Source organism: Vanacampus margaritifer, chromosome 8 (genome assembly GCF_051991255.1).
Source record: "Vanacampus margaritifer isolate UIUO_Vmar chromosome 8, RoL_Vmar_1.0, whole genome shotgun sequence".
NCBI lineage: Eukaryota > Metazoa > Chordata > Actinopteri > Syngnathiformes > Syngnathidae > Vanacampus > Vanacampus margaritifer.
The window spans coordinates 25,043,436-25,058,120 of NC_135439.1; the positions used below are offsets into that span (position 1 = coordinate 25,043,436).

The 14,685-nt window shown below is 41.5% G+C and overlaps 1 protein-coding gene across 12 annotated transcripts in view; it reads right to left on the reverse strand.

The window, feature by feature from the left end:
- setd5 (SET domain containing 5) overlaps window positions 1-14,685 on the reverse strand; it is a 75,254-nt gene that overhangs the window by 14,556 nt on the left and 46,013 nt on the right. For 6 of the 12 annotated variants that reach the window (XM_077572568.1, XM_077572566.1, XM_077572571.1 and 3 more), the window contains 15 exons: window positions 13,120-13,382; window positions 11,797-11,855; window positions 11,495-11,700; window positions 11,372-11,410; window positions 10,993-11,277; window positions 10,585-10,733; window positions 7,772-7,889; window positions 7,542-7,651; window positions 6,704-6,944; window positions 3,567-3,647; window positions 3,312-3,458; window positions 2,858-3,235; window positions 702-962; window positions 448-565; window positions 85-314 (listed from right to left, as the gene is read on the reverse strand). In XM_077572568.1, the coding sequence (XP_077428694.1) occupies window positions 85-314; window positions 448-565; window positions 702-962; window positions 2,858-3,235; window positions 3,312-3,458; window positions 3,567-3,647; window positions 6,704-6,944; window positions 7,542-7,651; window positions 7,772-7,889; window positions 10,585-10,733; window positions 10,993-11,277; window positions 11,372-11,410; window positions 11,495-11,700; window positions 11,797-11,855; window positions 13,120-13,280 (2,583 nt within the window). In that variant the 5' untranslated portion in view covers window positions 13,281-13,382. The remainder of the gene's footprint in view (window positions 1-84; window positions 315-447; window positions 566-701; window positions 963-2,857; window positions 3,236-3,311; window positions 3,459-3,566; window positions 3,648-6,703; window positions 6,945-7,541; window positions 7,652-7,771; window positions 7,890-10,584; window positions 10,734-10,992; window positions 11,278-11,371; window positions 11,411-11,494; window positions 11,701-11,796; window positions 11,856-13,119; window positions 13,383-14,685) is intronic. The other 6 variants (XM_077572569.1, XM_077572563.1, XM_077572567.1 and 3 more) reach the window with 4 other exon arrangements.

The following is a 14,685-nucleotide window of genomic DNA, read 5'->3' on the forward strand; positions in this document are numbered from 1 at the left end:
AAGGTGAATAGCGCTCCACGCTGAAAGAGTTAATGTGTGATATTTCGTTTGTGTGTGTGTGTATGATTCTGTGTGTACTCTTACTTCAAATTGCAGCGGTGTGTTACAGCGGCTGACTGGCAGTGAGGGCATTGGTGAGTACGCAAGGCCATTCGATAACAAAGAGCTACAGGGGTTGTGAAGCAGTGGAAGTAGGGGGTCCTCAGGAAGGGGTGGCGTGATGGGTGACATAGGGCGAAGGAGGTGGTCAGAGGATAGTGGCATCGTCTCTGTCATATACTTGGCATGGCGCTTCTTGAAAGGTGCATTCAGTTCTATTATTGAAGAACACAGCACAGGTAAAAATGTGAGGAAATAATTTTGTCTCAGACACACAGTTTAAAAACAGCACAAAATTGTTCTAATATTGTATGAGGAATTCAAAATAAACTGTTATAAAATGTTTACCACTGGAGAAGGGATTGGGGGTGGATCTGCTGCTGGTGCTTTGCTGGGAGGAGGTAGACTCTGTGCCATCAGCCACACTGGCTGAATAGCTCTCGTCCTCCACCTGCTTTATCCATCTCTGCATTAAGATACAAGAAAGTGAGTCATTAATAGTATTGATGCTTATATGGCAAATACACACGCACGCACACACGCACGCGCATTAAATAAACTGTAACATACTTGTTTTTAACACAACTCAATTTGTGATTCACCTTTTTAAAGCAGCCATAAGTGCCGTCCATCTGAAGTGGACGGGGCCGGCGTCTCTCGGGATTAAAAGGGGAGCCGAAGCGAACATAGTGTCTGGGTGTGGTGCAGATAACAGATGAGTGTGAAAGGCCTGGCAACATGTTGAGGGTGGTGGCCAGCACCGTTGGATCAGTAGTTATCCGAAGTGGCCGCTCAACAGGCAGTTCTTGTTGTGTTTTCTCCCCTCCAGGTATCTTTTCATTCAACCATTCAGTCACCAGGTACTGAAACAAGACCACATATTATTGCTTAACTATGAATGTGTATGCCACATACAATATAAGTGTATTTAGATATGATTTTGGGCAGAGGGTAGACAAAACTGTGGTCCAAATGAAGCAATCACTAATTGTCAGTAAGTGGCTGTTGCAACAATTAGTTGCCATGAAAAAAAATCATTAAAGTATGCCGAACAATATTTGAATGAATGTGACAAGGCAGAGCACTGCATTTTCCCATATGAGTTTCTTTAGACAATATAGTTCAGTAATTCCTCAAAATCTTACCATGGACATGCTGAAAAACAATAATTTCTATATGTTCAAAGAGAACTGTTTGAAATTGTGGCTATTCTTTTATGTGGTATTCATGGAGTAGCAATCACTGTCAGTTAGTACCAGATTGCATAGCAGAACACTGATTCCCAACCAGGGTGCCATTGCACAGTAGTGTGCCATGAAAGACCATCAGGGATATCAAGAGAAATTATCCAATCTCTCTTACTTGAGCTTACTATCGTGGTGTCTTGTGTGTTCTAGCGATCCAAGGAGCTATGGTAGGATCACCAAGGGCAAACAGCTTCTAGGTGAGGGGCTAGGCAAAGAACCCCGATGATGAATACTACAAATACAATTTTCTCCAGGAACCAAGCCTGAAGGTGGGGCCCAAAGGCGAGCGCATGGTGACCATGCCTGCACCCATGGGACGCAGTCCAGAAAGACGACGTGGGTCCCCCTTTCAATGGACTCACTACCTGTAGGAGGTGCCATGGGGGGCTGGGTGCTTTGTAAGCTAGACGGCAGCAGAAGGCTAGGACATTCGCTGTCCAATCTCTAGCTACAGAAGCTAGGTCTAATAATAATAATAATAATAATAATAATACTCAAAGACACTTTACAATGAAACGGTTACATTATTCATGCACTTACACATCCACACTGTGGTGGCGGTAAGCTACTTAAGTAGCCACAGCTGCCCTGCGGCAGACTGACGGAAGCAAGGCTGCCAGTGTGCGCCTACGGCCCCTCCGACCACCACCAAACATTCACACCTTCCATTCACCAGTGTGAGTAACACTGGAGGCAATGTGTGTGAAGTGCCTTGCCCAAGGACACAACGACACATGACTTGGGGAGAGCGGGGATCCAATAGCCGACCTTCTGGTTACTGAACGACCGTCTCTACACCCTGAGACACAGCTTACAGCTTTAGGGACGTGGAATGTCACCTCTTTGGCAGGGAAAGAACCTAAGTGGTGTGTGAGATCGAGAGGTTCAGACTAGGGTCCCCTACTTCTGGACAGGAGAAGGCTAGGACCTTGGCTGGCCGATCTCTGGCTTCAGAAGCTAGCTATAGGGATGTGGAATGTCACCTCTATGGCAGTTAAAGAACCTGAGTAGTGTGCGAGATCGAGAGGTTCAGACTAGGGTCCCACTTGAAACATGAAGCATCAAGAGGACATTTGTGTTAATAATAGTCATTCAGCCACCCAGACGGCTCATTTACTATGCGCGGCAATGACGTGAAGTCATCTTAGTAGACGTCTGCATGAAATAAGATCGAAAAGCCTCGCTTAATTTCCCTAAAATATTTCAAACACCTCCCGCATCACTCCTCTGAAGATATGAGATAATAAAACGATAAGCCTATGGACACTGTGACCATATTTACTTCCGTAAACACTACATTCTGTGACGTCATCTCTTCTTCTGCACATGCGGGTAAATTTGGAGGTTAATTTGGTTCACAAGACAAACTGAAGTCACAATTAATATATAATGTGAACGATTCATTTTGAACTGCAGTTTTTCTGAACATATGCTACTGGGCCAAATTGTGTGTAATGCTGTTGCTTCACAAGGAATTATTTAAACAACTTAAAAGTATGATGTTCTCTGACCTTCTTGGTCTTGAGGTAACGCAAGTTGCCTCTATTTATGCAGGTAAAACCCTGGCCATCTCCCTCTACAAGTTGACCAGTGGCCAGCCCACAGTCCCCTTGGCACAACTCAGAACCATACGGGCCATGAGGACCCTCCTCATCAAGACCAGCACTTTGCTCAGCTAAAGGAGCTGCTGCTTCTGCTGCTGTTGCCGCTACGGCAGCAGCCTGCTGGGCTAGCGCTTGACGCTGCCGCCTGGCACGTTGGGATGAGCTGGAGCGGTACCGAGACATTCGGCTCTTGGGACGAGGCTTAGAAGAGCGTGCAGGTTTAGGAGGGGCAAATGGGGCAGGTAGATTTGGTAATGAGGGCTTTTCTTCAACAGACAGTGCTTCCTATGGAAAATAAAAATGTCATTTAATATGGGGTATAGAAAAGACAAAATCTAAGATTTTTAATAACAATACTGACCGTGATATAGGTAGTACGTCGTGTGCTAACGCCTACCCCAGTACTATGGGATATGGGGGTGGTTCTTGTCCCCTCATCTGTTTCTACACCCTCCTCCTTTACATCTGCTCCCGTCTTTCTTCGCCTCTTTTCCAGACTGTTCAATGACTGAAATCAGAGACTAAGTTTAACAAAATTTGTGGAATAATGACAAAAAAAAAACACAACATGAACAATAATCAAAATAATAACTTAAATGGGAACAACTGAATATACTTTTTTATTGCAGGTGACAATTCCATTTTCATCCACCTCTCCTTCCTTAGCCTCTTCTAGCTTCATGTCATCCAGCTGTCCCTAATAACAGACACATAGCAGATAAAGAATTAACCTTACTATATGACACACAGCCTCGGTGTTATTAGAAAACACTAGAGTTTTGTCCACATGTACTACGTATTTGATGGCATGTATTTATAGACCAATATTTTTTTGGACAAGTTTACACTCTATTATAGTATACTACTGAAAACTACCCAAAATTATTCATATTATATATTAATGGTAAATTAAATGCTTCTATAATTTTTAAATATGTTATTTTCTGATGACAATATTCTCTACTGTGCTGGTCTAAACATTGAACACAAGCTACTGAATACTTGAAAATGAATTGACGACACTGAAAAACTGGTTTAATGTCAATAAATTATCACTAAATTTGAACAAAGCAAAGCTAACTGTTTTGGGCACTAAACAAATACAACAAGTTAAAATCACAGTGCATACAAATGAAATGTAATAGTGAGCATACAAAAAAATTGTTGGAATAATTTATTAAATAATTAAATAATTATTAACTTAAATACTTTGAAATACTATGACTTAGTCGAATTCCATACTGCGCAAATAATGTAAAAAATAATTTGCTGTGTCATAGCATTTAGAAGCTGTTTGAAAACAGAGTGATTTGTTATTATCTGAGGGTAACTGGTGTTCTGCAGAAAACACAAGCAAAGGATTTTCACAAAGCAAAGGCGTGTATCTGGTAACGACACAATGTGGAATAATTATGAAAATGATCAGAAAATGTCTGCCCATCTGGGTGGGGACGTGTCGAACTCTGCGGAGGGCTCAGGTGGGCGGGGTATGTGGCCTGGGGATCCAAGGGGTTCGGCTCTCAGATTGTCCCTCAGCTGGTCTTTGATGTATTGCTCCAGCTCCTGCTTAGTAACCTGTAGCATTTCGGTCTTTTTCTCCTCCAGGAGGCTGTGAGCATATCTGTAGGGGTCCCGGAAGAAGCATGTCCTTGCCTTCTCCCTGCGGCTTGTCTGCTTCTTTATCCTTTCAGCTCTCCTCGCGTGTTTAAGCCTTTCCTTGATCTGTTCCAGAGTCCTTCAAGTCCTCTTTTTCCTCAGCCTCGGCTCTCCTCCATAACTTACACAGGAGGCATTGCTCTCTTACCAGCTGGAAAATTTCCCTTTCTCGCCTCCTGCTTTGTTTGGTAACGTGCCTCTTTGGAGGTTTGTCTCCAAACTGATTTTTCCCTTCCTCCTGGATGAGATGGCTGAGGATGTTCAGTTTGGAGGTTGGGTTCCCCTTTAGGACGTTCTGAAGAATGGTGCATATGTTCTCATCGAAGTTTTTCCATGCTTCCCTGTCGCTGGCCTTTGGCCACATGAGTTGGGGTTTCTGTACATGCTTACCTGGAGGCGCTCTTACATGCTCAGTGGTTGTGATGTTTCTCTCCTGCTGTGGGCAGTTCTGCTGCTCCATGCCTGATGTGCTCTTCTCCTGCTGTGGGGTGTTCTGCTGCTGCTGTGGGTTCTGCCTGGAAGCCTGGTGTTCCTCTTCTGTTCCAACCACAATGCAGGGTTAACTAGCACTGTGGTGCTCAACCTGGCTGTGATGCCTCTTTGTCTGACCTACTAATGCAGTGCAAGCTTGCGACTGGCTGTTGCCAACACACTTTGTCTTCCCTTGGTGGATGCGCAGACTAAATTGTTACTTTATTCCATCCACAGCAGCAATGTCTCTGGATCCTTTTGTTCCTTTCCATATGGTTTGTTACCGTGTTATCCGTCCTTGTTTGTCCATCCTCCATGCCACCTCTCGGAGGACCAATGGGCTGTTTTCCTCTTGACTTGCTTGTAAATAGCTTGGGTGTCCAATTATCCGGATGTGTGGAGAAGGCAACTAGCCCTTCCACCCCTGGTGCGGTCTTTCACGCCATCAGCCAGACTGGCAGCACTCCAGTCTTTCCTGGATGCCAACTGCTATGTTCACAGTAGTCACCGGCGGACCAGAGAAACCATATGCAAGCAGAGGTAGTTGTACCTGCTTGGCATTTCTGCCTGACACACCTCCGATGGTCCAATTAGCATTAGAAAAAAGCTAAGTTTCATCATTATTCACAAAACTGTTGAAAACTTGCTGCAACATGGCCCTGGCTGATCTTTTGTACTCTGCTGCCACCTTCTGGCCGATTTTTGCAATAAATACCATTGTTTTAAGTGACCTCTTCATGTCAAAAGTTGTATCAAAGCCTTCTTATGCGCTACCCCCCCCCCCCCCCAAAAAAAAAAAAAAACATAAAAATACGTTTTTGGGAGTGCAGGGTTTAGGGTTTGAATTAGTTAAATATAGTATATAGTAAAGGCTTACAAAAGTAATTCAAATGATGACTGCAACAATCTGATAAAGTCAATGCAGGCTTGATGCAGTTATTGCAAATAAGCGTTATGCCACCAAATATTAAAAGCTATCCACTTTAAGTTAACTTAATAACCTGGACGCCTCCCTTTTTTGGCAAGGCCCACAGAATATTGTGTTCTATTGCTATAAAAACATGGAACGTACCAAAAGAAAGATTAAAGTCTCTTCTTTCATTAGGGAAAAAAGTATATTTCTATATGATTCCATTTTGTAAAAATTAGCATTAGACTATAGCTAAGTTTCATTATTATTCACAAATCTGTTTGAAACTGGGGGGGGATAGCTTTTTGCAACACGGCCCTGGTTGATCACTTGTACTCTGCTGCCACCTGCTGGCTGTTTTTGTAATAACTACTATTTCCATTCTCTTCAGTTCAGAGGCTGCATCAAAGCCTTCTGTATGCTCTAGCATGATTATTATTACTTTTTAAATAAATACGTCTTTGGGAGCATGGTATTATATAAAATAGAACATATTTATACGTTTTTGGGGAGCAAATGAGTTAATAAATTGCGGCTTCACCTTCAGTTGGCTTTTTTATCTGCAAAACATTGGGATTTTTTTTTTTTTTTTGACTGAAGCTGATTGAATCAATCATTTAATCAATTAATGCTTGCAATGGAACTTGACTGCTTTGTTGTTTAACCTTCATGTTCACCAGATATATACAAGAAAAAAAACACTATCAGCCACATACCTCTACATCACCGTTTCCCTGTAGCTCTTTGGCTTCTTGGTGCTGGATAGCCTGGTTGCTATCTGGACAAACTTCCAGCTCTTTTCTGCGTGCCTTTCTCTGCCGTGTCTCAGCACCAACCAAAGTAGCGGGCGGTGGTATTGAGGGGGAACACGGCAAGCTCTCCCTGGGGCTCATGTTGTGTTTCTGCACAGGGCAATTCTGGTTTCCCTTGTGGCAAGCGCAGTCCACTTTATAATTACTGATGGATTGATATAAGAACAGAAGGTTTGTATTAACTGGAGTACATGCCAATAAAAGGCAGTAAATTACCCAGTGAATAGGCTAGCTCGCATCTACCCACCCAAGAAATGTATTGTTTCTGAGTTATGAAACGTCAAAGAACAAAATTGTAATCAATTCATTGAGGGTGGAAAGTGTATTGTACAGTGAGAAGTAGGGTTGTTAGAAAAAATCGATTCGGCAATATATCGTGATATTACAGCGCGCAATTCTCAAATCGATTCGATATGCGGCCGAATCGATTTTTAAAAATCATTTTTTATGGAAAACAAAAAGTCTTACTTAGAGTTAGGATTCACACATTAAGCATGGAAGAATGTTATATTAATGGTACATTAAGCCTTAATATTTTATTCATATTTTATGCTGTTCAAACATGCAACAGACCTGTTTGTTAAATGCAGTGGCTCTGAATTTTCAGATAAATACATTTTCAATTTATAGATTCATATCGGGATTAATCGGTATCGAATCTAATCGTGACCTATGGATCGTGATAAGAAACGAATCGCCAGGTACTAGGCAATTCACACCCCTAGTGAGAAGCAGTACTGACCAGCTGTTGAACTCATAATCAAATCCAATAGTGACCTCAGCATCCTTTGTGATTTGACAGATGGCATAGATACACAGATGTATCATACCCTCAGCGATCATATGTCGCACCTAAAAAAGGAATAAATACATTTCATGAAAAAAAAGACCAACTAAGAACTTAGGGAACTAAACAGAGATAAAACAAGAAGGCGACCTATGAGGTCATAATAAGCTCAATTAATAATTTACCTCAGCGTTGGGAGTGCAGGACCTTCTAATGAAGCGTGCATCATTTCCAAGGGTTCTTGCATCCACGCACATCTCGACATCATTAAACTTGGAGTAAAACAGTACAAAAGGGTAGGGCCTAAAAGACATGAAAATTTGCTTTTCAAGTGTCTAATGTGATCCCATCATAATCTACAAATGCAAATGGTAAATGTACTGAATGTATACAGCATAGTGCTTTGTACACCATATGGTGCTCAAAACGTTTTATCCACGTACCGGTGAATTGAGTGGATTTACAGTATATCCACTCAATTCAACTCACGTTCAACTTAGTGTCACATTGAGGGGTGGTTGTGGACCCAATTGCAGGGAGCGGTGCGAGGAGGCAGAGGTGCACAAAAAAGGGTCGTTAAATCAAAAAAAAAAAAGGCAAACCATGTACCAGTTATCCAAAAACATGAAATCAATAAAGTCCAAAAGAAGTGCGAACAAATACTCACTAGGCTTAACTAAAGACTAGGAACAAAGGTTTTTTGTTTCATTTCTTTTTTTCCTTTCAGACGCAATATTACAGGTTACATCGATCACATTATATCATTTGCAAAATTGACATCCGAAAGAAGGGCTGATGGGTAGAAGCCATGGCTTATTAGTAACCATACCCATTGATTCTTACTATACGCATCAGTCCTATACATTGATTATGATTGATTCATATTGTTATCAATCCCAGACTTAGGTCTGCACACTCCTCGCTCAGTTAATCTTGAGTAATGTCTGTGTGTAAATTGCAGCTAGTACCAATGATTTGGAATTGGTAAATCGGTTCCTGGACGCCAACAACAGGCCCACCCAACCAGGCAAGCAGCCAAGGCGAGCGCATTCTCGTTCACCAGTAGCGTGGGTAACCATGACAAGGGGATGACAACGACGACGACTCAACCAGGACTGAAAGAATGCAGGGAACTAAGGCCCCATCAACACGAAAACTCATTTCAATGTATCCGCACAAGTTTCTCGACATTTGGGCAGTTCGTCCACAGTTTGTCCGGAGCTTCAAACCAATTCCCTTTGGCTCCAGAGTGGAAAGATTTCAAAACGCGCCCCCGTGCCTTCCAATGTGGACATCAGATGCGGCATACTCTTCCAGTGATGACGTAGTGGTCGCAGCTCGATGAGGACACATTGTCGTAGTTTCATGACGCATGCGCTTTAATTCTCGCGTGGCTGCGCGCGAACCGCCAGTCTTTCAACATCAATGACAGATAGTCATGTCGTAATCGTTTTGCGCAACCTCCTTAGCTTGCTTCTACAGCAAAATATTTAGCATGATGTTGTTATACTTGAATCACCCGCCATTGTCACTTCTCCTGTGTTCGTCTCACTGATCTGTATCTATTACTGTATAGCCGATAGCCCATACACGCCCGTGCAAGCCGTTGAAGCGACAGGGCGGCCATCTTACTCCGCCCATGTCGCGAGCAGACTACTGTATTAACTATATGAATACGTACAGATTAGACATATTCAGATCGTAGGCTCTAGGGCCGGAGGTGGTCACTATTTTTTAAGGAATTGCCCTTTTATACAGAGAAGTTATTGGCTTCAAAATGGAGGTGGGTGTTTGTGACCATGCTGTAACGTAATATGACAGATGCGAGAAAACCATTGCATGCATATACAACAGGGCAGCTTGTTGTGGTAACTCTTTTCGAATGAAGCAAAAGCATTGGACGGACTTCCGACTTCCACACATCAGCGTCATTTCCGGCCACTGATGGCTGCGTTCCAACACTCGCACCCCCATCCCTGCGCCCCCTGACCGCGTGCTCCTGCTCATCGGGCGTCTCAACTCACTACACACTCGCACCTGTCGACGGGAACGCGCAACCGACCGAGGGGCACAAAGGCAAAAGCGCAAGAACTGGGACGTGGCCCACACGTCGCAAATAGGGAACGGAAACAACGCTGACGTGTGAAAACCAGAAAGTCCCGCCTCCTCCGTGGCATATACCCAATATATTCAGATTGGTTCTGGTTCGTCTTCTTCGCTGATTCTTCTACGCTTTCTGTTAACTCCATGTGGATGTGCTACTGAGCAACTTCAGACTATACATTACAGCTGTTTAACGTCCTTAGCGTATGTCTGGGCACACGCGTGTCTTGATACATTTCTGTGTGTACGAGATTTTTTTTGTGTGTGAACAGGGCCTAAATTCACATAGTAATGAGACAACGAGAGACAGCTGGACAAGACACAGGTGGCTTGGGGAGCTGATTGGGTGACACCAGGGCCCGGGATGACAAGCACAGGAGGACATGATAAAACTTGATGAAACATTAACAAAGTGACACACACAAGGAAAACATGACGAATAAACCAAACCAAAACACTGACCATGACATTTTGTGGATTAACAAAAAATAAAGAAAGAAAGAAAATCTGTGGGAAAAAATATGGGGGTCGAATTATTTGGAGGAATAATCAATAGGATCGCTTTAAAAAAGATTCGATAGTGACAGCCCTAATCCAAAGCACCAACTTTAACAGCACTAATCCATGGTACATAAATCTGTATGGTTCACCCAAGCAGGTAAAGCAACGGCTTTGAATGTCTGAATAAGTAAATATGTGGTGCCAGCTACTTATACAATATTGGCTGTGTTTTGAGTCATTTTCATTCAATCTATACTGCTATACAAGCTGTACATAATTATAAATTATATGAGTGTTTTATTTCCATTTTATCGTGTACTGAGAAGATATTCAATTGTTTTTCAGATGTGGGGTGTATTCACTTTTGTGAAGTACTGTGCAAACTCACACTTACTTTTTAAAGAAATGCCCGTTGACCTCAAACTGTTGCTTGAGCATGACCTTCCCTCGATACTCAATAATAAGGATGTCCGGATCAAGGTTCTTGGCTGCCCGAAGGATCTTCCTGTGTTTTTGCACACGTGTTACACGTCCTAACTGCAGCTACAAACAACAACAAAAAGTTTCAAGTGAAGCATCATACATACTGTATATATGTTGTAAATCAATGTGTTAAATGTTCACAATTACAGTAGGAAAACAAATGCTTATTTGAAGTTTGTATTTGTACCCCAAAAACTATTTTATAATGGGTGTCAATCCTATGCTGATTGTGACAATTGGTGCCCCAGCCAGTCCCTATCACCCGCGTGAGTCCACCCTATTGTTAAACATTGTTAATGAATACGATTCTTGGGCCAACCTGCATCTGCGAGCCGAGCACAGTGTTGTTACAGGCCAGCTCAGTGCGATTGATAGTGTCCATGACGTCGACAGAGGTCGGTGTTGTGGATGGAAGGCTCATAGGTCCACTTTCTGCGTTTCCAACAGTAGTACTGGCAGTGCGGTGAAGTTGGAGCAGTGTTTGGATATCAGCGCTGTATTGGTTGGCTAAAGCCTCATCATATTGGTCTGTCCACTGGCGGATTCTACTCTCCCATCCCTCTGTTGTGTTCTCATCCAGCACACTGGCTTCTGTTGTCGAGTTCTTGAATGAAATGAAATTAAAATGAAAAGAAGCATGAAACTAATTGTTGCACAAATACAAACCACACTTTATCTACACTATATATCAGTCATACCTTCATCCTCATAGACTTCCGAGAACCCTCTCTAAATGCCTGGAGAATAAATAAAATACTTTCAATTAAAAATGTATACTTTAAAAAAAATAAAAAAAATTAAGAGATGTAGCAAATACTAACGTGACATATTTTGCATACTTTGACTTTCTTGCCCTTTGGTGTTCCACTGACTTTTTCTGTGCTCTTTTTCCTCTTTTTAGATTTACTTCTTTTGACTCTGTTGACAGTAAGTTTGATGCTGGTGGGTGTATGCTGGGTGGCAGTGTAAGAGATAGTGGAAGGTGACACCTCTTCATCACCACTCTCTGTAGCACTGCTCTCTCCAGCTACCAGAAAAGCACAAGTATATGATTTGGCTCTTATAATCTTCGTAACAGATACAGAAACTTAACTGAAAGAGGTGAAGAAACCAAGTCAAATACCTGAGACATTTTCATTTTTCCTGTGTTGAGCATCTGTTCCTTTCCTTCCATTAAGTCCTCTGCAACAAAAGAATGGCCAAAACAACATTACAAATACATATTATTACCGTAGTAGTTTGGATATAAGGGAAATTACAGTAAATTAAAAACAAAGAAGTGGCCATAAACCAATAATATTTCCTCTATAATAGGGTTGTATGCCTTAATTCAAAATTCATTTAATTAAGAGATTATTTGCGGCCATCTTGCTTTAAATTATAAGAAACCCGGCAAAAGTAATGGAACAGTGAGGCAAATTTCCTTTGCCCATTTGGGTTTGACAAATAATATGAGAAAATACATCATTATCAAAGTTTCAGCAGGAAATTTCAATGTATTTACATCTGGAAGTCAAAAACAACCTAGAATATAGCATTATTCATGAAACACCTAATTTTTAGCTGAGCAAAAGTATTGGAAAATATGGACTTCAAATAGATTAAAGTGAATAAGACTTAATATTTAGGTGTTCTTTTGTGATGCTTTTCCAGGCTTTCACGGCAGCCTCTTTCAGTTGTCTGTTTTGGGGTGTTTCTTCGTTCAGTCTCCTATTCAGCAGGTAATTACACACTCTGTTGGGTTTAAGTCTGGAGACTGGCTGCTAGTCTAAAACACACTTACACTTCTTGACCTTGAAGAGCTCCTTTGTTGTTTTGCCATGTTTTCGGTTATTATTTATAATAAGTATCTACAAATCACTTTGGTTGAAATCTTTGTTTCACCAGTTCATAAAACTTCCAGAATTGTTTAGGCTTGTCTCATTATTTTTCTGCAAATTCCACTCCGACTTACTTAATACTCTGAATAAGTTGTTTGCATTTTAGTGTAGCCTTTAGACTTTTGTTCGTAATGTTTTCTGTGAACAGGATTGATACATTCCCATCTTATGGATGTTATGACAGTTGCTTTTGTGTCTTTGTTTACTGATCTCATAATGTTGTCAATTGCTGTCTACCTGGGCCCGGTTGTTAAATTCTTGGTTATTTTAACCACTTTTTAACACCTAACCTTTGTGAGTTGAAACAAAAGGTACCTTAAAGTTGGGTATCTGATCCAGTACCATGAAATTAAAGCACATGTCAATCACTTGTCTCATATTCATCAAGCTCAGTACTTTTGGAATGGAGTGTATATGGGAAGGGTTTTGCAAACAGTAAAATCATTAGGACAAATTAATGTCCTTTGTTTGTCATGTATTTATCAAATTGGGAATGTGAAATGTTTGGAGCCGCTTGCTAACAAAACATGCTCCCACACAGACAGGGCACATTATCCATGGCTCACCTGCAGTTGTCACATTTAATGAGCAAGCCGTCTGGCATCCGAGTACAGTGACACCAGCTGGCTATAGCACCATCCTCCTCTGAGGAGCTATCACTGTCTGCTGAGTTGTCCTCTGTAGTTTGGATATATCGGGAACTGCGTACCACGCCATTTAGATCCATTCGAGGAATGATGCTTTGAGAGAGCGGGGAAGCGGGTGGGGTGGGTGGAGGGGGTGCACCATAGTTGTGATCCTGACAACACACAACGGAAGACTGTTGCTTCTTCAAACAACGGGTGTTCAGGCAAAAAAGGGAAACGAAAATGGAGATGAATGAAAATGAGGGCAAAAAAACAGTACAGTTGTTAACATAAGAACTAGATTATGGTTACAGAAGGTCTACGTTGACTAGACAGTGTATGTCTTCACACATCAGGGTGTTTTTTAAATCATAAAAGTTCACATGTATACACTATATCTATCATGACATTGACTTTCAGAAATCCTCTACAACAACAACAAAAATCTTCTGTAAAATGTGGAGTTTTATCACATTAATTGTTGAAATAAGTTAATGCCCAATGATTAAGGATCCAAAAATTATGGAGATTAAGGTCAAAGGCCGGGATTGACAAATGTAAACTGTGAAACAAAAAGTAAAGTAAAACTATGCAAAACTGTGTAGTAACAAGCTTTGGATTTATTTAATTTCATTACACCCTTGGTTTATGAAGACTTAACTTTTTTTTCTCCCTGTCATCTAATTAGATTTGAAAAATGCATCCAAAATTAAGAACACATACAGTATATCACAAAAGTGACTACACCCCTCACATTTTTGTCAATACTTTATAGTTATATTTCAGTGACACGTTGTTACAACGTAAAGCACATTCCCTTTTGAATGCCCCAACTTAAGTGTGTGAGTGTGTTTTTTTAAATAAAAAAACAAAAACATTTGATTTCATTACAATCGTTATTGTGTTCATATGTTTATAGTTTACAGTGTTGCACCATCTTTCCTTGTTAGGGGCTGTTTCTGACTGGAACCTGCTTTGTTAAAACACTGTATAGTCTTATGCTGCGGGCAGACCAAATGCGAGCTGAGTATTTCTAGTGGCGCGTTTCCATACAGTCACTGCAGTTCCGGCGTCAAGCTTGAATGCATTCACCAATGTGAACTCAAATGTACTTACAACGTCACACGGAACAGCAGCATAAGCACAAACAAGACAAACACAGTGAGGTGAAATAAACAATGGGGGACCATAAAGGCAGGGATGCACATAAGCGGTGCGCCAGTGCGCATGAGCACTGCAAATGGAATATTTTGACTAGTTAGCACGTCCACTGCACAGTTCAGAAGTCGCGGGTTCAATTCCGGGCTCCGGCCTTCGTGTTTGTGGTTTGCAGGTTCTGTGCTCTGTGCCTGCGTGGGTTTTAAGATAAGATAAGATACACCTTTATTTATCCCACAGAGGAGAATTTCACAGCGTTACCAGCAGCAATACAGAATCACACATCATATATAAATAATATGCATCACAAAAAATATTTATGTAGCCTATAGTTAAATAAAAACAGAG